The sequence below is a fragment of the Meriones unguiculatus genome, chromosome 20, assembly GCF_030254825.1.
Source record: "Meriones unguiculatus strain TT.TT164.6M chromosome 20, Bangor_MerUng_6.1, whole genome shotgun sequence".
In the NCBI taxonomy this organism is placed as follows: Eukaryota; Metazoa; Chordata; class Mammalia; order Rodentia; family Muridae; genus Meriones; species Meriones unguiculatus.
This window is the reverse complement of record NC_083367.1, coordinates 62,224,878-62,247,138: the sequence shown is the minus strand read 5'-3', so window position 1 is coordinate 62,247,138 and position 22,261 is coordinate 62,224,878. Positions and strand designations below refer to the sequence as shown.

Sequence of the window (22,261 nt, the reverse complement as noted above, 5' to 3'; positions counted from 1 at the left end):
AAAGAAAATGCTTCCAGTAGAGCTAAGACCATCCCCAGGAAACAGGATGACAGGACTCCCTGCTGGACTCCACTGAAAAAGGAAACCTGCAGGAGTAAGAGTTTTGGATGTTAAGCTTTGGAATTGCACTGGTCATCTTCTAATTGAACAGGACTGTCTCAGATTCCAAGGGCTACTCCTCTAGAGTTAAGGAAGGCATCAAAATGTAGTTGTGTTGTTAGTAAACTCAGGAGACCCAGGGGATGTAGAACCCTCCATGGTGACAGTTCTCTGATTTTGCTGGCAAGAATCTGCAGCTTGAAAGACGCTGTATTTGATTCACTAAAGCAAACCAGCAACAGCTCAGTAGAAATCACTAATACTCAGAACCTAAGGCTTGGGAGAAGTGAAGGCTCTCATTGCCCTGACATGGCAGTTTCTAACAGCTGTGTCTGTGAAGACACTTGGGACAATTTGTAGATCAATTTCCATCAGCCTTTTAAAGGATGCCGCCCACACCTACATGATTCTCTCTCTCTTTCTCTCTTTCTCCAGGGTTTTTCTGTGTAGCCTTGGCTTTGCTGGACTCTGTAGACTAGGCTGTCACAGAGCTCTGTCTGCTGCTCCTTCCCAGAGTGCTGGGATTGCAGGCATGCACCACCATGCCCGGCTTGTGACTCATTTTTGATTCATAAATGCAGAAGTGGCTTTCAGCTACGTCAGACTGAGACGGACATGGATTTTTAAAAGACTACTTATGTAGGGTTATGGAAAGGATATTGACAAGGTCATAGCTGGCTTGCTTGTGTTGGCCTCCTTCTGAAATGATAAGATTTCCAGATAGCTTCCTGCTTCTATCTGAACTCCTGGAGGGCTAAACAGGGACTGATTATATGGTTTGAAGCAAGTGCAAATCTCGTAGTCTAAGCCCTGGGCATTATCCACGGACTGTTAAGAGAGAGGCCAAGGACCTTGTCATAGAGCAAGGGACTGTAGCCGGATCCCCATGGATGAAGAGTTTGGCTGCACAGAGAGCAGAAGCCATTTGCTGACTGAGGCTATCACTGGGTAAGTATGCCTGCTTATCTCCAGCAAGATTTCATACTGCCTGGTGACATTCTCCTCCATGACCAGCGCACAGATATGCATATAGCAAGTAGACATCTGAGAACAAACATCTGAAAAATGAGGTTGTGAAATGTCCAGAAATAAAAAGGGGAGATGCACTCACTACAATCGTTAATATTAGTGAAAATGTCTTTTTAAAATTCACTGTTAGCACCATCCAACTATCTCTGTGTATATGCTTAAGATGAAGAAAGATACTCCTAATGGCTACTTGTCTTACATCTTATGCTCTTATGTTGACAATGGGTTTGCTTTGTGGACACTGGGAATCAACCCAGAGACTTACATACACTAAACACCACTCAAACCCGGAGCCACAACCCCAACCCAGATTTTTTTTTTAAACGATAACTGATCCTATTTGAAAGTACCTAAAAGGCACATCCATAAAGAGAGAGGGCCTCTTTGCAGGCTGCATTCTAGAAGAATTGGCGGGCTTTATGACTAGGAGATGAGGTCATTGATTTGGAGGCCTGATAGCGATGAGCAGCCGACTCCGGTCCCTGACCATGCCCAGGAAGGGATTTTGCTCTGTGAACATGTGCACTGGGATAAGAAAGAATGGGCGATAGGTTCCCTGCTGGACTCAGACTGAGGAAGGAAACGAAGTCAAAGTGGGACCCTGCATTAGAAAGCAGAGACTGTCTTCATACAGACGTGTCATTTCTTTTTTCATACATTAACAGCAACTATTACTTCATGTTGGAAGTACCTAGGTTTCTTGTTTTCCAAGAGGAAAAGGGAGCAAACCCAGAAGCCGGGCTGAGGAATCTGTTCAGCGTCCCACACAGCTGTACTCGTGTGGTCCAGGCATTCTGCCAGCTCATAAACACCATGATGACCTGCTCTGATAGACTTGAAGGCCTGCCAGGCAGCGGGGGATCTGGGGAAGTGTGGTCTGAAACCCTGATACCAGCACACACCCCCTGTGGCTCACGTGACCCTGAGCACCCAGAGGGGAGGCGGGGATATTCCTGTTGGGGTCAGTGGGATGAAATTGCTAAGGGAGAGGAAAAATGTCGTCTCTAGCCTGAGATCTTAGTGCTTTCAACTTGAACTCTCTGGGCATCAGTGTAGCTGGACATGCTCTCTCTGGGGAACCCTGTTACCCTCCAACACCCTAATCTGCCCCTTTGCCACGGCTGTTTGCACTATATTGAACATCTATAATTAAGGACTCAAAATGGAGTCTAACTCGGGAGCCAGTTAGGGATCAAAGTACAGACAGGTTTTGAGGAGTCTTCAGTGTCCAACCTCCACCCAGATCTCCACCCGGTCACCCAGAATATTTGAGTCTCCATTCCCAAACCCTGCATCTTTGCTTTCTGTCCCTCCTTTCTTAACAACATCTTTCAGTCCTCAGCTTAAGAACATCTTTCTAGCCTGGCCAAATGTCATCTGGAGCCTGTCTTTTCCTCTCTTTACCTTTTGCTGAGGTATATGATGCCCACCTTACTGTGCCAGGTGAAGAGTTAGACACTGTGAGTAAGGATACACAGAGAGGCTAAGAGCCAGCTCTGCACATGGAGGTGGATATTTCTTGCGTACACACACACACACACTGTTGTATCATATTTATATAGCGGGCTTCCATGTAGTGTTGGTAGATGATTATTTGCTTTTGTATGACATGTATATATCTACTAAGTATCTCTGCATTTACGAAACCCTTAGGAAGTTATTATGTACACACTTAGAATTCGTAAATGCCACAGAAGGAAATGGCTTGTTATGTAGAAGCCTCAGGCGTACCCAGATGTAAGGATTCCTGATGGGCTCTGATAATCTGTGTCTCCATGGAGACCTCCAAGACTTGTGCTTAGGGCTAGGCTCCTAACTTTATAAAATTGAAAGAGGGGTTTCATCTTCTCTGCCTCTTGCTCTTTTCATATTGAGTCTCTTCCAGTGCTGGGTTCTGTGAAAGTTCATGTACTGGGTGATTTGTTGTATCACTGAGGATGGGGCATAGGACCCAGACTCAGGGTCACACATTGTTCAGGATGCTTCTCAAACGCCTTTTTTTTTTTTTTTCCATGAGATTGACATTAGAACTGGTGGATTTTGAGTAAAGCAAACTAATGTCTTCTGTTGTGTGTGTGGGATAGTGGAACAGGGGTCACCCCCACTTCCCTCCCCTGAGGATCGGGGGAGTTTCCGGCCAGTCTGCCTCCTGGCTGGAGCTGTACCCCCGAGTCTTCCCTGGTCTCTAGCCTGCCAGCCCGTTTTGAAGATTTTAAATCTGCCAGCCTCTCTGTCACCACACAAGCTGGTTCCACCAAGTCCTTCTCCTTCTAGATGTATTCTTACATGTGGCTGGTTCTGTTTCTCTGGAGAGCTCTGACTTACTATCTCTCACAGAACCAAACCCAGCCCCTCACTGCAAAGTACAAGAGAACTCACTTCCGGTGTACTGCTGTCTTTCCGTGTGCAGGCGAGGTGGTGGTTCATCAGAACAGAGCATGGAGCCCTTAGCAACTCAGCTCCTAGTCTGCAGCTCCTGAGACTGTGGCCTCTTAGGTTTGTGTGGGCCTGAAACCTGCACTTACAGAACACTGGGATTTTTTTTTTTTCCTTTCCTTTTTAAGACATGGTTTCTCTTGTAACTCTGGCTGTTCTAGACTCACTTTGTAGACCAGGCTGGCCTTGAACTCACAGAGCTCCACCTGCCTCTGCCTCCCGAGTGTCAGGATTAAAGGTATGGTGGTGCTCTGGTCTATTTTTTACTATGTGACCCTAATTCATCTCAAACTGTTAAATTGCTCTGGTTCAGAGTACTGTAAAAAAAAAAAAAAAAAAAAAGTAAAAATCAACCTTCTGGCCTGAAGTTGCAGTTTAAGTGAAAACTTTTATTTTAGCATCACAGTGACCCACTGTCCTGGGCTGCACAGTGTCACCCTAAAACACAAGTCTTTCCTGGAAACTCAGAATGTGACCATATTTAGAAGTAAGGTTGCTGCAGATGTAATTAGCTTAGATGAGGTCATTCTGGAAGAGGGTGGGCCCTTGATCCAGTTTGACTGGTGTCCTTTGATGAAGAGGAAAAGAGACACAGGGACAGGCACAGAGGGAAGGTGGTCATGTGGCAGCAGAGACAGAGCTTGGAGTTATAAACGTGGAATGCCAAGGTCAGGAAAGGGCAGGACTCAAGATGTGGCCCCAGAATCCCCGAGAAAGAAACTACCTTTCTCAGATCTTGATTTTATACTTCTGGTCTTCAGAACTGGGAAAGAAGGAACAACTGTTGCCTAAAGCCACCCAATTTGTGGTACTTGGTCTGGACTGTCCTAGAAACTAGCATGTGTATCCATTGTAAGCAGGTTAGTGATTGGACACAGTAAACACAACTGTTTTCAGACACTGGACAATTGACAGTGCAGGTCAATGATCCTTAGAGCAGCAGTCAACCAAATTGTGAACTACCGTTACCATCAAAACTGACTATGGAAAGCTAGGTACTTGAAGATCGGGGAACTTCCCATGAGGGCTGGCACTTAGCCATCCAGACGCTGGGTCTGCCAACCTCAAGCTGCACGGTTGCTCACTTCAGGTCCCAAGCACAGGATCAAGGAACATTTGTGGATGGGGGCTCCGAGGCTGAGCCTGTCTCCAAAGGCTCAGATCTTTCACAGTGATTCTCAGCCCCAGCTAGATACTGGATTGCCAGAGGAATGCTTGCAATCTATGGGTGGTGACTATGTCTCAGGCCACCTAGATGAAGATGTAGGGGGAGGGTGTGAGGCAAACATCCATTTTCCTTCAAACTTTTGCCTGGGATTTTTAAGGATTCTGAAGGAGATATTGTTTGGTCCTTTGTTTTACTTGATAAATATTTCCTGAGCAAACTTTGTGTGAATAGATTTTTGTAGTGGGATGTGGGCATCTTCTAAACTACCCCTGCACTGCTGTGTGAGTGTAAATGTACACACATCTTCCCAGACAAGTCTGTTGCTTAGAGGGCCATTCACAGCTTCCTGCCGGTCATACTACATTTTTCCAGGGCAGCTGGTTCTTTTCCTATCCTCTGTGTGAGCCTCAGGGCCTCTACAAGAAGGAAAAAAAAAAAAAAAAAAGCTCCAGACCTAGTGAGCAGCTGAGGACAGCAGTCCTGGAGGTGAGACTGAGAAACTAAGGCCCCTGAGGAGCCAGCTGTCTGTGAAGGGTCTGCAGGACACTGCTTGGTCTGTTTCTTAGCTTCTAGTGTTTGTCTCTCGAGCTCATGGGTGCTTCATGCTGGTGTCTCATGGTCATGTTGTCTTCCTTCTGTGCTTTGTGTCTTTCTGTACCCCCAGGCTCTTCTGATAAGAACGCCAATCTCCAAATTCACTACCTACATGTTCACTAATGATGTAGAATTAAGAAGCATTAGAGCATTGAAATGAGCCACACTATGGCTCTTTCAAAGCAACAAAATAACCGAAATATTGACAGTGACAACAACAAAATGGTGCCAATTAGGTTGAAAGAAGGGCCTACCCTCCTCCACTATGACCTTCTCCTAACTTACATCTCCAGAAGCCAGGTTTCCAACTGAAGTCCCATTCCCAGCTACTAATGTTTTAGCTTTATTAGGACTTTAATGTTTGTGTCCCCTCCAAAATCCCTAGGTGGTCAATTCTGAGGCCATAGCCTTCACAAATGATGTCAGTGACCTTATAAAAGGGTTAGGAATGTAGCTCAGTTGGTAGAGTGCTTTGCCTAATATGTTTGAGGCCTTAGGTTTTATCCCCAGCACCACATGAATCTGGCACGGGGGCAGATATCTGTCATTCTAGCATTTGGAAAGCGAAGGCAGGAGGATCATAAGTTCAAGGACATCCTCGGTACACTAGAGTCTATCTTAGAACCAAATGGGGTAGAACTGAGGGACCTAGACAGGCCCCTTTTCTCCCTCCCTTCTCTTCTGCCATGCAAGGGTACAGTATCCTTATCCTTCGGGGAAGAGATGTTTAAGGTGTTGTCTTGAAAACAAACACATTTATTTATTTATTTATTTATTTATTTATTTATTTATTTATTTTTAACCACCTTTATTATCACTGAACCTGCCAGAAACTCAGTCTTTGCCTTCTTGGCCTCCATAACATGAACAGTGAATACTATTTATCTATCACCCTGTTTCAGAGCAGCACAGATAGAGTGAGACAGACTTCAACATCTCTCTTTGAGGGAAGCATATAGCCCACAATACCAGGATGACCACATCTGGATTTGGAGCCACAACCCTGGGCATATGGAGTTTCCAGAGCAATTTAACTGAGGAGGGAAGACCCATCCTGAATGTGGGCAGCTCCCTTCCAAGGGCTGGGGACCCAGACTGAATGAAATGAACAAAGGAGGCATGAGTCATGCACCAGCATCCATCTCTCTTCCTTCTGCCTATTGGTGCAACGTGACCACCTGCCTTGTGCCCACTCTGACTGTCCTGCCATGATGGACTGTGTCCTTTCCAACTGTGACCCAGAATAAGCCCTTCCTTCCTGCTATTGTAAGGCCCTTTGTTATAAGAAAAACAAAACAAAACAAATATATCTTTGCTGGTTTTACCTGGTTGTGGGCTATGCTTAGTTAGCTCAATTATCTTTGATGAACACACCCACCTTTTCTTCTGACTTTCTTTCTTTCTCTCTCTCTCTCTCTCTCTCTCTCTCTCTCTCTCTCTTTCTTTCTTGGCAGAGGCCTATAGTCTATCCCAGGAGAGTTCTGTATCCTTGCTTTACAAAGTATAGCAAGTCCTCCTGTATCATCTATGACACCCATGTCACCTAGGAGTGTACTAGCGTCTGGTCCCACCCAAGCCTTAATTAAACTGGTCACCTGAAGTTTGCCAGGATCTCCAGGCAGTCCAGGTACAACTTCAGATTTTAAAGAACAGTGGTCTAAAAAACAAAGTCATTCTCTTTTTGAATGCTTACAGTGCACATTGTTTAAATGGGAAAATGAGCCACAAATCATTCCTTTCTCAAATACTCTCCAAGTATTCTTCTAATTACCAGAATAAATTTAAGGAGAAAAGTTCTGAAGCGTATGCTCGGTGGCATATGACTGTAACCTTAGCACGGAGGACACTAAGGCAAAATGCCTGCAAATCCAAAGCTATCCTGGGATACACAGTGAGTCCCTGACTTAAGTTAATGGTCTCATATTCTGTTAGTTTAATTGGAACTACTTCAGTCAATTGATTTACTTGAGGTATCAAGTAAATCATGTTAAGAAAAATCTTCTGACAGAATTATTCCTAGATGGTAGTAGTTCAAATCTGAAGGGCCCCTAGGAGGCTGATGATGGGGCTCAGGGTGTCTTCTGGGTAGGGACCACTCAAATGTTATTTGGAAGGACAAGTGGCTTAAAGGGTGGAAGCTGAGGGCAGATGGCACTGACAAGGGCATGGACCTCCTTGTTGTTCAGTCATCTCTGTTATTCTCTGTACCCGGCTCCTATACACACATAGACACTGTTGATTGTAAGGGACCTGTGGGTAACTGAGGCACGGTAAGCTGCAGTCTCTCTGCCTCCAAAACCTATGACCTGAGTATCAGGGAGTGTGGGGGATTAAACATAAGAATCAGGAAAGACTCTAGCATGTGGTTGCTACGTGTTGGAGATTCTTGGCTCACGTGGGGTAGGCTCCCTGAGAGCGTTCAGTTTGGAAAGCCATTCTCCGCCATGGCAGGATCTTGGAGCTGTGAATGGAGAACTGTGGGCTTGCTGTCTTGACTTACACTGCCTGTCCTTTCAGAAGGGAGTGGAGGGCTGTGGTCCGCTGCTCGCTGACTCCCCTCCTGCTGCTTTCTCACTCTATGTGGTAGAGGCCATTTCCCGTTTCTTCATTATGTTTGAACTTCACTAAATATGACCTCCTGGTCTAACTTTTAAGAAAAGATTTATTTATTTGATAATGTGTGTGTGTGTGTGTGTGTGTGTGTGTGTGTGTGTATGAGTTTTTGTGCACCACATATACGTAGGACCCCAGGGAAGGCCGGAAGAAAACAGCTTTGGATCATGGAGAAGTGGAGATATAGGTTGCTATAAGCTTTCCTGGGTGTGAGCCCAGATCTACTGTAAGAGTAGTAAGCATCCTTATGCCCTTAATCACGGAGCCATTACTCTAGCCCCCTAACCTCTTTTTTTAAGTTTGCAACTTTTAATCCTATGTTTGATGATAATATAAGTTCAGATTATACTTTGCACAGAGACTAATATCTGAAGCAAAGGTTAGTTAGTGTTTTAGTGGACAAATAACAAAAACAAAGAAATCTCCTCTCATATAATCAATCAACAACAAACACCCACAAATAACAAAAACATAAATCCAAACAAACAAAAACTGAAGAGGTTTTATCCAACTTTCTACTATCCAGAAGTATGAGCCAGTGTTATAAAGACTGTTTAGAAAGTCAAGTAAATATATTCTATATGCACCTGGGTTTTGAGTGTTTTAGTAGCAGGTGGATATAAATGTCAACCGAGATAGAAACTCTGTGTGTGTGTTCGTGTGTGTGCAAGGCTCAGCTTAAGTGTGAGGCTTCTCTGTCTCTCTCTGCCTTTCCTCCCCCCCTTCTCTGAGTCTGGCTTTCTCTGTGAGCACCAAGTGCACTTGAATCAGCCTCCTCTACTTGGAGCAGAGAAGGTAATCTGCATTCGTCTTGCCTTGGCAGAGCTGGGCAGAGCTGTAAGGAGCCACTGGGAATAGAAAGGACCATGGCTGCTAAGGTCTCTGAAAGGTCACACAGGAAGTTGGTTGGCAGAGCTCACAAATACCATCAGGAAGGGAGAAAGTTATTTTAAGTAAAATGCATCACCACGCTAACAAAGATGTTAAAACCTACAGCTTTGAAGTTTGCTCCTTTGAGACAGTAAGTTATTATATAGTTTGACACAAGCTTCTCTTTGAATCGCTTTGTGGCTACTATACTACTGTAGGTAGGATCCTAAGGAGCTACCAAAGTACCCCATGCCCCATTTCTCTCTTTGTGTGTGTGTAATATCCAGACACAAAAGTCTGACAGTTCATAAGCATGATGACATGACATATGTCCACAAGTTTGTTAATTTTATTTGGAAAGCAGAAACATGTACACATGAATGCAACTGGTTTGTGTGTGCATCACAACTGGGCTTGAACTTACTGCTGGAAAAAAAAAAGATATACATGTTATACACCTTAGCCTAAACCGGATCCTTAATAGAATCTTAGCTTTTGCATTTAGATTTATTTTTAAGTTATGTGTATCTGTGGCTATGTACAGTGGCTATGTACAAGTCTGGCTGCATGTACATGTGAGTGCAGGTGGTGCCTGCTAGGCTCTAGATTGGATTAACTGGAGCTCCTGTTCCAGGCATTTGTGAGAAGTCCAACAAAACTCAGGTCCTCTCCAAGAGCAGTCTGCACTCTCTACCTCCAGGCCGTCATCTCCCCAGACCTGAATTTTAACTTTCAAAATTTAAAAAAAAAAGCAACAGAGGCTCTGTTTATTCAATCTTGAGACACACAGAGAAGATTTTCATAGATTTTGATGTCACTGTTTTTAAGAACAAGACTAAAGGCAGCACAATCAGTCATGTGCTAAATAGTAATTTTCATCTATAAGTGAAAATCTAAACAATAAGAGGAGTTATGAATGAAGAACAACACCCAACCCATTGACTGTAGCTTATCTCTTCTGTGGGCTTTTAAGGTGGATGGAGAAGTCTGATGAATGCAAGACCTGATCACACACACACACACACACACACACACACACACACACACAAGCAAGCGATATTTATTAATTTTCTGGGATCGTCACAAAAGAGAAAAATTCAAAGGAATGACCACATTATGATACTTCTCTCTTTATATCTTAGAATCCTAAATTTGTGAAGAACGAACAGGAGCAGTGGACGTCTGAGAGCACTGAATTCTAGGGTTGTTGTTAACAAAGCAGGAGGTGGTGGTGGATGTGGGGCTACAGTAAGATAAGACTCCCCTCTTACCAGTCCCCAGAGATCAAGGAGGGCATCTTCCAAGTACTGCTCTGTGAAACAGGTCCTTCCCCAAAGAGGCTTTATGTCCTGCTGCAGGCAGGAATGTAGGCATATGGCTCCTTCTGAAGCCATTTCAGAGTGCGATTAGCAAGGTAGCCGTTTGGAGTGTTCTGGGGTGTCCTGTATTCAACAACTTCATAACAGTATTTGCTAGGTTCCTGCTATGTGTCAGCACTGGGCTTCAGACACTTGGTGACTGAGTAGAACACAGGACGGAGAAAGTGTCTGCTCTGAAGGAGCACACACTCTAGAAGTAAAGAAATGTCTCTGAGAGACTGGGGGTAGGGTTGGGGGGAGGAAGGATATTGCAGGATCTGCCCTGGAACTCTGGAGGCACAGAACTATGCCTGATGGCTGCTGAGAGGGAACCAATTAATCTAGGTTTCTACGCACTGTACATGGTATGATGAGTTGAATGGAAATTTGTTTGGTTTCTTCTAGAATACATGGTACCTAGTAGAAAAATCAAGAATACAAAGGCATGGCTATTCATGAGATGGATTCAGTGTTTTATGACTGGGAGGCACAAGTGTGCCTACTTGCTCATTTCCAGGCAGTAATCAGAGACTTCATTATCAACTTTCTTCAATATATGTACACTATAAGGAGGGTTTGGATCAGCAATGTGTAGAAGAAAATGAACGAATTGGAATTGCAGAGAAACAGGAAACACTCTGTTGAGCTCTCTTCTCACGATGGAAATGGATGAGTCATTTTAAAATGATGTAGTTTGTATTAAGACAGATTCAGCTCGTTTCCCTTGAATGCTTGTTTTTGCTTTGTTTTCTCTCTCCCTCTTTTAGTCTACTAACTCCAGGCAGGCATGGCTCATTGTTGCATCCTCAGTGTCTTCTAAGTTCTAATATGTACACTGAATACTTGTTGATGGCTTGTTGTTGAATAAATGAAAGTAATGTCAGCTCAAAAATCCAGCACTAGAAGGCCAGAGACCTAATTTAGTCCATTGTAACAATGACAGCAGAATGTAGCAAGTCTTTAATTACAGAGACATTTCTGCAACACAGCTAACTTCACAGGGTATCCTTTAGTCTCAGCTTGCTTAGCTCTTAAATCTTTCCTTAGAATTTTCTCTTTCGGTCAGTTTTTTCTTTTTAAAGAAAAACATTTGTTCAACAGGAATATTTCTACATAGCAAAGCTAAAATAATGAATTAAAAAATCAGAACATTCAAATGAATAGAAGCATAAATATTTGTTTCTGAATGCTATTTTTGAACTGAATCTGGATTTCAGACGGCACATTAGCAAACCAAAGCTGTGAAGCTGCACAAGCTATGGATGAAGGATGCTCTGCTATTTCAAGTCTTAATAACTTTGTATCTTCAGAACCTCCTTATCCGTTCCTTTCTCTTACAGTGTAGGAACTATATAAGTTTCTGGAAAAGTGCTTTCTAACCTTGGGATCCTGGGTGAGGACGTGTCCTGTGCTGCTTGCTTGGTGTGTCACTCTGATGGTCAGAGTCTGCAGGAGGCCTGCACTTCCATGTCAGAGCTGTGGGCGTCTGGGTGACATCATCCTTATTCCGAAAGGCAGGATCCAGCTGTGCATAGACTTTGGCTGGACTCAAGTGTATGAAGCATCCCTGCTTGCCCAGACAACCCTGTTTCTCCTAGAGTCTCCTGCGCCCTTGGCCTCAGGACCTCCGGAGGCCACCCGAGGCTACCCAGTAACACCTTACGCACTACAGGCCACTGCACTCCTCCCTCTCTCCTCGCCCCGCCCAGGCAGACTCACCCGCCCTTCGAGGCGTGTCCCTCGCTGCCCGCCGTAGCCCAGCGCTCGGCCGGCCGCCGTTCCCAAGATGGCCGCGGAGCGCACTGCTCCTGCGGCGGGCTAGAGGCGGAGGCGGAGTCGAGTCAGTCCCGCACCCCGCGGCTCTGGGTCTCCCGCACCAGGCTGCAGCTGACGACCCGCCGCGGTCATGCGGGGCTCGGTGCACGGATGAGAGACGCCATTGCCGAGCCGGTGCCCCCTCCCGCCCTCGCCGTCACCCCTGCAGCCGCCATGGAGGAGCCGCGGCCGCCGCCGGAACCCGAGCCCGAGCCCGAGTGCTGCCCGGCGGCGAGGTGGGTGCATGGCTGCAGAGGCAGCTCGGAGGGAGCTGGGTGGCTCAAAGGGGGCGTGGGGTCCTCGGCTGTTGCTTGCCGTGTGGGTGCGGAGCATCCGGACCTCCGGCGGCGGGAGGGGCGCGGTGCAGCGCGGACCCTGTGCTGTGCTTCCGCACGGTCGACCCCTGCCCGGGCACGGAGGCCACGCTCCTGAGCGACCCCGGCCCTTGCACTAGTGCCCTCGGAGGCCCTGCTGCACACTTCCCTTGCTTGCCCTGGATATCCCCGCCGCAGCCGCTTGGACTGGGGTCTGTGATTTGACTGAAGAAAGGTGTTCCCTCTTGTTCCTCCCAGAAGAGAGGCGTAATGCCCCTCAGCTCCTTGCTCCTTCACACCCCGCCTCTCAGCCTTCTGTCCCCAGGAGAAGCTTCACTTAACTGCAGACACGGTTCTTTACTGAGGTCCTTTTAGCAGCCTGATGCAGAGTGTTGCGCACGTATAAACTAAGGGTTAATGTGTGAAACTTTGCTACCGCAGGAAGCTCCAAGATGGAACTTCGGTGCCCGCAGTATCTGTTGCATTCTGTTCCATAGAAGCGCTGTTTAACTACTAATAAAAGTCTTTAAGTTTTAATTGGGAGAGTAAACTCACTGTCCCTGTTTTTGTGCTTAAATGCCAGTCCTTTGCATTCCAGGATAAGAGCTTTGGCTGCCCCCTGCTCCCTATAGTGAAAACACTCCCACAGCTCCTCCTGGTTTAAGGTCTTGCTCTATAATCCCAGGAAGAAGGCTTTGCTTTTTCCTGCTTAAAGAAATAGCGAATTTATAGTTGTAGTGAGACCTGAACACAGGAGCCGTTCACATCTTTCCTTGTCACCACTGGATTGCCTGAGAGGAATTTTATTTTTTCAAAGCTGTAAACGCCACTGCTTTATGTTTCTTAATTTCATGATAGTTCTGTGAGACATCTTAAAGGGACATTTTCTTTAAAGAGCAGCCCAGGGTGCAATGAGAATTCTTCCGACATTTTTAAAAGTTTTGTCGGAAAGTTCATTTTTTTTAATGTATTGAGTTTTTGAGCAATTTTGACTCCTTTAAGCATTATTTTAGGAAATAATGAATGTGAGTCCTTAATGCTTAAAATGTTTTTCCACTTAACCATTACTTCTGTTAATACATTTATTGTTTACGACACTCTTGTGTGTTAATTCAGCTATTCATCTCCTTTATGTAAGAGGAAACTGAGGCAAAAGGTAAATAGCATATATAAAGGTTAACAGCTTATAATAAACAAAGGTCTAGCTGCATAGTTTGTGCCTTAATTATCATGAGGAAGAGGCCCGACATTGTAATTCTGTGTAACTGTCCTCTGGAGGGAAAATGGGCTTGGATGTTATTAGGTAGAGGTGGAAAGGGCAGAGGGGTAAAAATCTGTTTAGAAAACGCTGCTTTTCTATTGGTAAAACAGCTTGCTTCCCAGCTGGGATTCTGTCTCTTTGTTATAATAAAAATAGGTCAGGATAATGGGCTTCATCCAACTTTAAGTGAACAGCAGTGTACAGGACAGGAAGATCTTCGAAGTATTTTTCTTAGCAACATTGCAGTTAATTTTACAATAGCAAATGTGTAAAGAGGATTCCTTGGTAAAGCTATCGCTCTGCCTGTTTGCTGCAGTAATCAACACTACCTGCTCTTCAATAGGCAGGGGTGACCTCTGGCACGATTGCTGTGGATCTGTGGGCAGTGCTGTTGCAGGGGAGCTCCAGTCGTTCATATGCGGTCCGCATTCTTAACTGTTTACAAGAGGCTCACTTCGTACATTAGGAATATGCTCAGTGCCTCCTCCAACACACTGGCCACCACTAATGTGTTACTCAGTGTTACCAGGTTAACTGGCTTTCTGGCAAACCAGAGTAAAGCTTCCGGCATCGCTGTTCATCCATGGTATGTGTGTGTCATTGATCAGGAAGGCTGTATGGGCGCACAGGTCTTCTGTAGGAGTCAGGCCTGTACATGTTGGGCTCCAAAGCTGTATGGCAGGCGCACCACTGGCAGATGCTGTGGGTGCGCTTTGCTCCTGATGAGTGAGTTATGCAATGATGGAAGAACACAAAACAGGTTGCCAGCTGACAGCGCTCTGTCATAGTTTTAGTGTTTATTGTCCACTGATCCTTATTTTCGGTAGAGAATTCATGAAGATGATTACAGTTGTTCTTAGGGATTAAGCTTTTGAATAAACATTCCAATTTCTTTTTCAAGCATCTGGGTTAGTTTTAAGAGGATCCTGATATTGTTTCAGAGAACTTAGAATTAATTTGAAGCAACTTAACCGTTGTGATTTTTTTTTTAATTTGTGCATTTAACAAACAGATTATATTTGATATTAAGTCTGATACAATGTTCCTGCCTATTGTAACCTTTGCTTTAAAATGTTAAATATGGCCTCATTGTTCTCATTCACTGACCTTTTAAGTACAATGTCAATAAAACTCATTATAACCTTTTCAAACCAGCAGCTTTATTACTTACTCCGTGTAATATGGCTCTTCTAAATTCATTTGTGAAAATGGGTTTCACTTCTTAGAAAGTATTTGAGTATCCTCACTCCTAGGCAGTCTGATCTCTCTCTTTGTCATCTCAAATCCCCACCTTGAGCTCATTTGCTTCTGTTTGACCCAAGATGTCACCTATTACTGATACTGTAAAGCTCCAGACTGTTTCTGTATTCGATGTGTGTCTCACCTTAACCACTAGAACAGTGTGGGCCTTGCAGGGGCGGCTTTAGACAGAGGAGCAGCCAGTTGGCAGATACGACCAAGGGCTCCAGCAATGGCAGAAAGTATGTTCTGTCGTGGATATGACTTGAGTGTCCCTGGTTCCTTTAATTGTCACTTCATTAGGTTGCTTTATTTCCTTCCTGTGTATCCTCTTGGTTCCTTGAAAATCGTGTTCTGAACTCTACTGAAAGATGGGGATACACAGGTCTTGCCTACTTAATGGATAGAGTGCCTTAACAACTTCCTGCTAGTTAGTTCCTCATTCCTCGGGGATTATCTGTTCATAGCAGTCTCCTGTCTCCATCGTTCCATTAGGCCAGGTGTCATGGATTCTGCTTAAGGACTTAATGTTGTTTACAAGTTGGCAGGCTATTGGAAATAGTTTTATTAAGGAGAAAATGGAAGCAATGTTGGGAAAGGAGATTGGCTGACAGTTTTTCGTCTTTCTAGGGTAGTACCTCATTCGCAACCGGTAAGTCCAAGTGGTCCATAGAAAACCCTACTATATAAAAAAAGCTTATCTCAAATTAACTCCGACAGACTTGAGAGGTAGGCTTGCCCATCTGGGCACAGCCATTGCTTTCAGTATTAGAGACTAGGGTCTTTCCTCTTTATTGACTTCACATGGCCTACTTTCCTCACCCCTCGTCATAGATTTTCCTCAGTTGGGTTACATAGTTTGTTTTTAATCCTTAGTCTTACTTTAATTAGATTATGGCAGCCTTTGTTTTTTCTGCTTTCATTTGGGGTGTAGTATGTCCTTGCACATAATTGATAGGGAACCCTTAGTGGTAGTGTAGCTATTTTTTCTCTCTTCATAATTCCCTCATCTCCCACAAAGAGCCCTTTGGAATAGTTCTGACAAAGTGTGGTAAGGATGTCAGTACTTGGTGCCGCTGCCTTAGATGCTTTTTGAATATTGTGTTCATAAAGGATCACGATGATATGTGGTTTTTCTGGATTGAAGTCCACATTTTAAAAGTTAATTAGAATTCTGTAGCCATTAAAAACCATGTTGTTAAAGAACATGTAGTGACATGGCAGGTGCACACAATGCAAGTCTTCTTGGTGGGTCTTGACTATTTTTAGAAAGTTCCCCAAATACCTCTCCTGTCTGATGTGCCTCCTTTGAGCTCAGTGTAGGAAGTGGATTACCAATAGGATTTGTAAAGGACATGAGTCTGCCCTCCTCCCTCCCTCCCACTTGGAAGCTCCCCTGTCTCCTGCTGCAGGGACCCATTGCACCCTTTTAGCAGAGTTCTGCCTGTAGGAATGGACCCTGTACCAAATCATGGCCTTAGGCTTATTTCTTAAGGCATGTCACATCAGATGTAGAGAAAGGAAAGTCTCATTTTGATAATTGAAATGCATCATGTGAAATCGAGCTGAGAGCTAACTCCCAAAAGCTGTGGCCAGCTCACTTTGTTTGGTCCCAGATGGTGGTGAGAACCCCAGAGAAATGCAGAGGCTGAGAGAGGCTTTGCCGAGCTAGTTCCCTTTCTGCCCAGTTGAGCCTGCCTTTGCTCTTTGGTTTGACCTATGACTAACACATTCTCTTATTCTTTCTCTCTCTTTCTCCTTCTTTTTCCTTTTCTGTCCTTCCCTCCCTTCTTCCCTCTCTTCCTTCCCCTTGTTTTGGTATGGTGTATGTATTCATGTGTGCATCTGTGTGTCACGTGTGGAGGCTGTATGGAGGTCAATGTTGAACATTTTTTATTGCTCTCTACTGTAGGTTTTTGGAACAAAGTCCCTCGCAAAACTTGAAGTTCACCATTTTCCCTAGATGGGTTGGCTAATGAACTCCCTATATCTTCCTGTCTCCTCCAGCCCCACCCCAGCACTGGAGTTGCTGATGTCTATCATGCCTGATCTTTATGTGGGTGCAAGGAACTGGAACTCAACTCCCTGTGAATGTATAGCAAGCACTTTACTCACTGGGCCGTCTCCTCGGCCCCTGTGTTTTCATTTCTAAAAACTACGTTTGATCAGGAATCTGAAAATCCTGCTAGGTAGCATAATCACATTTTAAACACCACACACACAAAAAAAACATTGGACATACTGAATTTTTTCCAAAGATTTTCATAATGAGCATGTTGTAACTAGTTATTTTTAGATAACATATAGTTACAGGACCTACATGTGTGTGCACGCGTGTGTAGGTGCATGGGCCCTTGCTTGCTCATGCAAGGGCTAGAGGAACATATCAAATGCCATCACTACCTTACTCTTTCTTTTTCTTTTTTTGAAGACAGTCTCTGCAGTTAAGCATTTTGTCCAGGGTTGCCATTTAGCAGGCCCCCAGGATCTGCCTGTATCTGCCCCACACCCCAGATATCGTGGTTGCAGAGATGAGCAGCTGTTTAAGTCTGTTCTTAATCAGTTAAACAAGAATCCCTTTACGAATTGGTGACCTTGTTCAGTTTTCAGGGTCAACAACTTAAAACTGTAACCAGCAGAGCCCTATAAACCCATCAGCTTACATTTAAATATGTACCTGACTTTTACATGGGTGCTAGTGTCTGAACTCACATTTCACAGCAAACACTGTTAATCATCAAGCCATCTCTCTAACCCCGGATTTAAAAAAAAAAATGTTGTTATAGTTATCTGTGCGTGCGTGCGTGTGTGCGTGTGTGCGTGTGTGCGTGTGTGCGTGTGTCTAATAGTGTCTGCTGCTGTGTGCAGGTTCCTGTGGGGGCCAAGAGGCGGCGCTGGAGCTCCAAGGTGCTGGAGTTAGACTCAGTTTCCAGTAACCTGATGTGCAGCCTTCAAATTTATAACTACTACAGCTATTTTAAGTCTCCTTATCTTGAATTGTTAACTAAAAATTGACATTTCTGAGAACTGTGTACCATATGAAGAGAAATCACTACTGAATTTTAGATGAACTTAAATTTTATCTTGTTAACTTTTGCTGTGTGTGAGTTGATTAAAGCAAGCTGAACTTCCTTAACCATTTAGTTCATCTTACAGTAGAGAGTCCTTCAGTGAAAACAAAAGAAAGATCTGGTGTCCTGGGGGTCTTTTGTGTGTATAGAGAACTTTTCTAAAGCCCGTAAATACTTTTCCCAACACATGCGCCTTGCTAAACGCTTCTTCTGTTTTCAGTTGAGATGGCCTCATTTGAGAGAGACAGCACTCTGCTGACAGTGGGTGTGGTCGTTCCTCAGACCTCTGCAGACCTCAGCCTCCTGTGGCAGAGCTTTTGCTTCTCAGTGTGTGTTCACTGACAGCCAAGTGGAGGCTGGCTTCTCACTTCAGGGGCATTCACTTGTCCTGTTTTGCAGACCTCAGTGGATGTGTTAATCTCCTTGATCTTACAGAAGGCACATGTCGATAAAGCTGCAGTGAGTGCTATTAAGAATATATTAGGCATTCTGTCAAAGTGTTTCATAAATGGATTTCATGTCAGTGCTATTTTAGAAAGACTAAGCCATCCGTAGAGAAATGTGAACCCTGAGCTGTGAAGCTGAACAGGTTGCCGCTTTAGGGAGCTCTTTGCTTGTGAGCTGTTTGAAGATGCTGTACTCAGATTTTTGGCAGAGGGCTGTTAGAGGACGGCGCTAGAGCTGGTTTAGAGAAATTAGGAGGCATTGTTAACTATCTTAGTCTTTTGGCAGAGGGAATTTTGAAAAGAAAAAGCCCTTTAATAATGCATTTATTTAAAATCTAAAGTCTGTTTTTTTTTTTTTTTCTTAATGAAGTGCGTTCTCATGTAGCTCAGGATGGGTTCGTTCAAACTTCCTATGTGGCCTAGGAAGGGCTTTGAATTTCTGTTCTTTTTGCCTCTTTCTGGGGTTCTGGGATCGCAGGTGTATGCCACCACATCTAGTCTATGCAGTCTGAGGACTGAACCTAGGGCTCTGCATGCATTTCACAGTGACTGTATTCTCCGTGTTCTTTGGAAATCGTCATCTCTCCCATTGCTCTCTTGTACTACCTCTTCCTCCTGGTTCCTCCTCTTTCCATGTAATTACCCTAATAAAAATATACATGATTTTCTCATGAAATTTTTGAAATAATTTGTTTATATATGTTTAGTTTTTTACTTAAATAAAGAATTACACATTGAATATGCAAGTTTTAGGGATGGTAGGCCCTTTGGTGAGCATTTCACTCAACTTCCCGGTCATGAAGAGTTTAGAGAATACACGTACTGTTCCTTTCATTGTGGAGATGAGGAAGAACCATCTACGGAGACTGCAGTTGCACCAGGTTATAGCTCAGGACCCGGTCTGTAGACTCTTGCTTCTCTCTCCCTTTATCACCCGGAGCCCAAGGTGCTCTTTAGCCATCTGACTCACAATGCTGGGCTTCAGCACAGCCACAGGAGCAGTGCCTTAGCCCTTACTGCATGGTCTGCGTTCTAATCAGTTAGGCTCTAGGATTAGTTAGAGGAAAGCTTGTTTTTAGGAAAAAAAAAATGCAAGGGGGAACAAAAAAAGACAGAAAAGCAAGAGATCTCTCAACGCAGTGCACACAACTTTTCCCCCACGACAATGTTGGGCCCGGGATCTAGTCATGCTGGAGCTCAGCGTTTACTGAAATCAGTGGTTAGTCTTGTCTGGGCTGTGTTTAGAGCAAGCAAGTAGCTCAGCAGCTACAGCGTGAGTGTGGCCTGCAGTAATACATTTTGCAGAAGTTTGAAAGTGCTGCATAGTAGAAATAGATTTATGAAACATTTAACCCTGCAATGATCTATAGTAACTACTCTGTTGTACTAACCCTTGTTCGTTATTGCTTAGTAAATTGATTTTAGGACAATGGATTACGATTTTGATTTTGAAGTACATGGTTGTACTAAAACTCAAAAGGATGCTGTTGCACTTTTTACATTGTCCCTTGAGACTGAGTCAGGAGAATAAATGACAGCATTCATCCATCAAGGGGCTGTAATGGTTCGCATGTGAAATGTCCTCAACGGGCATATATGTTTGAATACTTGGTCCTGATGCTGGTGGTATTGGGGAGGTGGTGGAACCTTTTGGCATTAGGCCTACCTTTGACCCCTTAAGGGCTGTGGGGTCAAGATTTGAACTAAGCTAACTGAAAGCTAGAGCTCTCTGCTTCATGGTCTGACAAGATGTGAACAAGCTGTGCCTGAAGCCCCTGCTCACCACAGATGTACTTCCCCACCTGGATGGGCCGTGTTCCCCAAACTGTGAATCAAAACCATACGTCTTCTCCCTTATATTGCTTGCCAGGTATTTGTCACAGTGACAAGAAAAGCAATGGCAGAAATTGTACTCATAAGTAAGGCCATTGCTGTGACTGTGTGGTCTGTAAGGTCATCGCTATGACCATGGTATGTAGGCTATTACTATGACCATGTGATTGGTAAGGCCATTCCTATGACCATGTGATCTATAGGGCCATTGCTAAGGCCATTTTTGTGACTGTGTGGTCTGTAAGGCCATTGCTATGACCATGTGATCTATAAGGCCATTATTGTGGCTGTGTGGTCCATAAGGCTATTTCTGTAACTGTGTGATCTATAAGGCCATTGCTATGACCATGTGATTTATAAGGCCATTACTATGACTGTGTGATCTACAAGGCCGTTCCTATAACCAGGTGGTTTCTAAGGCTGTTACTGTGACAATGGTCTGTAGGCCTTTGGAACTGGTTTGTGGCAGGAGTGTAGAAAAGTTTGGAGCTGTAGGCAAGAATGCTCTAGAATGTTATAAGCAGAGCTTAATAGGATATTCTTCTTGGAGTATAGAAGACCAGAATGTAGACGGTAAGAGTAGGCTAGGAGTTCTCAGTGGAGGACAGGACTCTGTTGGAAACTGGGCTAATGGCCATTCATGGAACATTCTGGAAAGAACTGGGCTGTTTTCTACACTGGAGACTCTAGTGTGTTAGAGATGTCAGGAATGCGGGGCTCCTGTGGAAGAAAACCAGAGAGACTGTAGGATAGTCATGGTCACAATGACAGTGGGTGGATTTATTTGGTGGGAAATTAGTTCAGTAGAGCATGGCATTGAGGGTTGTACACTGTTGTTGCTTGCTGCTTTTGGTAAGGTTTACAGGTTTACAGAGTAGAGCAGAAAGGTGTGAAGAGTGTTCACTCGGAGGGTAAAGGAGTGTGAGTTTAAAGTTTGGACAAAACTGCTGTTGATAGAGCAGTGATAACTGCTGAAGCAATTTCTGTAACTGAAAAGAAAGTATACTCCAAATAGGGACCATAAACCAACCGAGTCTCCAGGGCAAAACCCTACATTCCAAGGCTCCAGGGCGCTGTGCTTCCCAGGGTCATCTATGGCAATATTTTCACAGCTTCAGCTGGTTAGGGACTTAGAGGCCACTGCAGCTGTGGTGAAGCTAACCTCAGTCTGTAGGCAGACCTTGGTGTTGTCTGCTTTTGTGCGTGTGGATCAACAAATGGAAGAGTTACAGGGTCGTGGAGGCTTACACCAAGGCGCCAGGCTGAGCTAGGTCATGTGTAGCAGGGTTGGACTCCCTGTGTGGAGTTCCTCAGTAGGCTGTCTGTGACACTGTGAAGTCTGAGTTGCCCTGGAGACTCCAGTGTGTGCAAGATGCAGGCCTGTGGGGCTCCTGTGGAAGAAAGCTGAAGGTATCAAGTGGAGATGAGTGGCTGCATGTGCTACAGGCACCAAGGATGTAGGGGAGAGGCCCCACAACCCCCTTGGAGTGTGGGTACTGTCACCAGGTTATGGACATGGTGCTTCAGGCTTTCTGTTTGCCCTGTGTGCTCTAGTCTTGCTTTGGAGCCTTTACCTGCTGCCTTCCCATGCCTTTCCTTTGAATCAGGGGTTGAAAGTCTGTTCATCTGTGTTTTGGTTTTACAGGGGTCAGGGTTACAAAATTTCCTCAACTCTCAGAAGACACTGGCCTTTTGAGCAGTGTAGGAACTGCAAGATTGAGGTCTTTTGAAGCATGGACTAGATTCGTTTGCATCATGGATGGTCATGTGTCTGTGAGGTTATGGCAGAATGTTAGGACTTTAGTAGGAAATATCCTCACACATGTAAGCAGCTGATCCCCAGCTGGTAGCACTGTTTGGGGAGCTCGTGAAAGCTTTGTAGCCTTGGGCCTAGTTGGCAGGGGTAGGCTATGGGTGCTGTGTTGGGCTTGGGGCTCTAGGCTGTCTTCAATTGTATCTGGAGCTCTCTGAATCCTGTTGAGTAAGATGAATCCTGTTCAGTAAGATCGGAGCAAACCTCACCTCAAGCCCCTGGTGCCACATGGTGGGTGGGGGAGCACTCTGCCAAGATGTAGTATCTTACTTGTATTGGGAGCTGTACTAAAGTGTGTTGAG

General features: G+C 44.7%; 1 protein-coding gene across 2 annotated transcripts in view; it reads left to right on the top strand.

Annotated features, from left to right (window-relative positions):
- The first annotated feature begins 11,920 nt into the window (after positions 1-11,920).
- Map3k4 (mitogen-activated protein kinase kinase kinase 4) overlaps positions 11,921-22,261 on the top strand; it is a 92,981-nt gene continuing 82,640 nt past the window's right edge. The window contains exon 1 of one of the 2 annotated variants that reach the window (XM_021647740.2): positions 11,921-12,218. In XM_021647740.2, coding sequence (XP_021503415.1) covers positions 12,094-12,218 — 125 coding nt within the window. In that variant the 5' untranslated portion in view covers positions 11,921-12,093. The remainder of the gene's footprint in view (positions 12,219-22,261) is intronic. The other variant, XM_021647741.2, reaches the window with a different exon arrangement.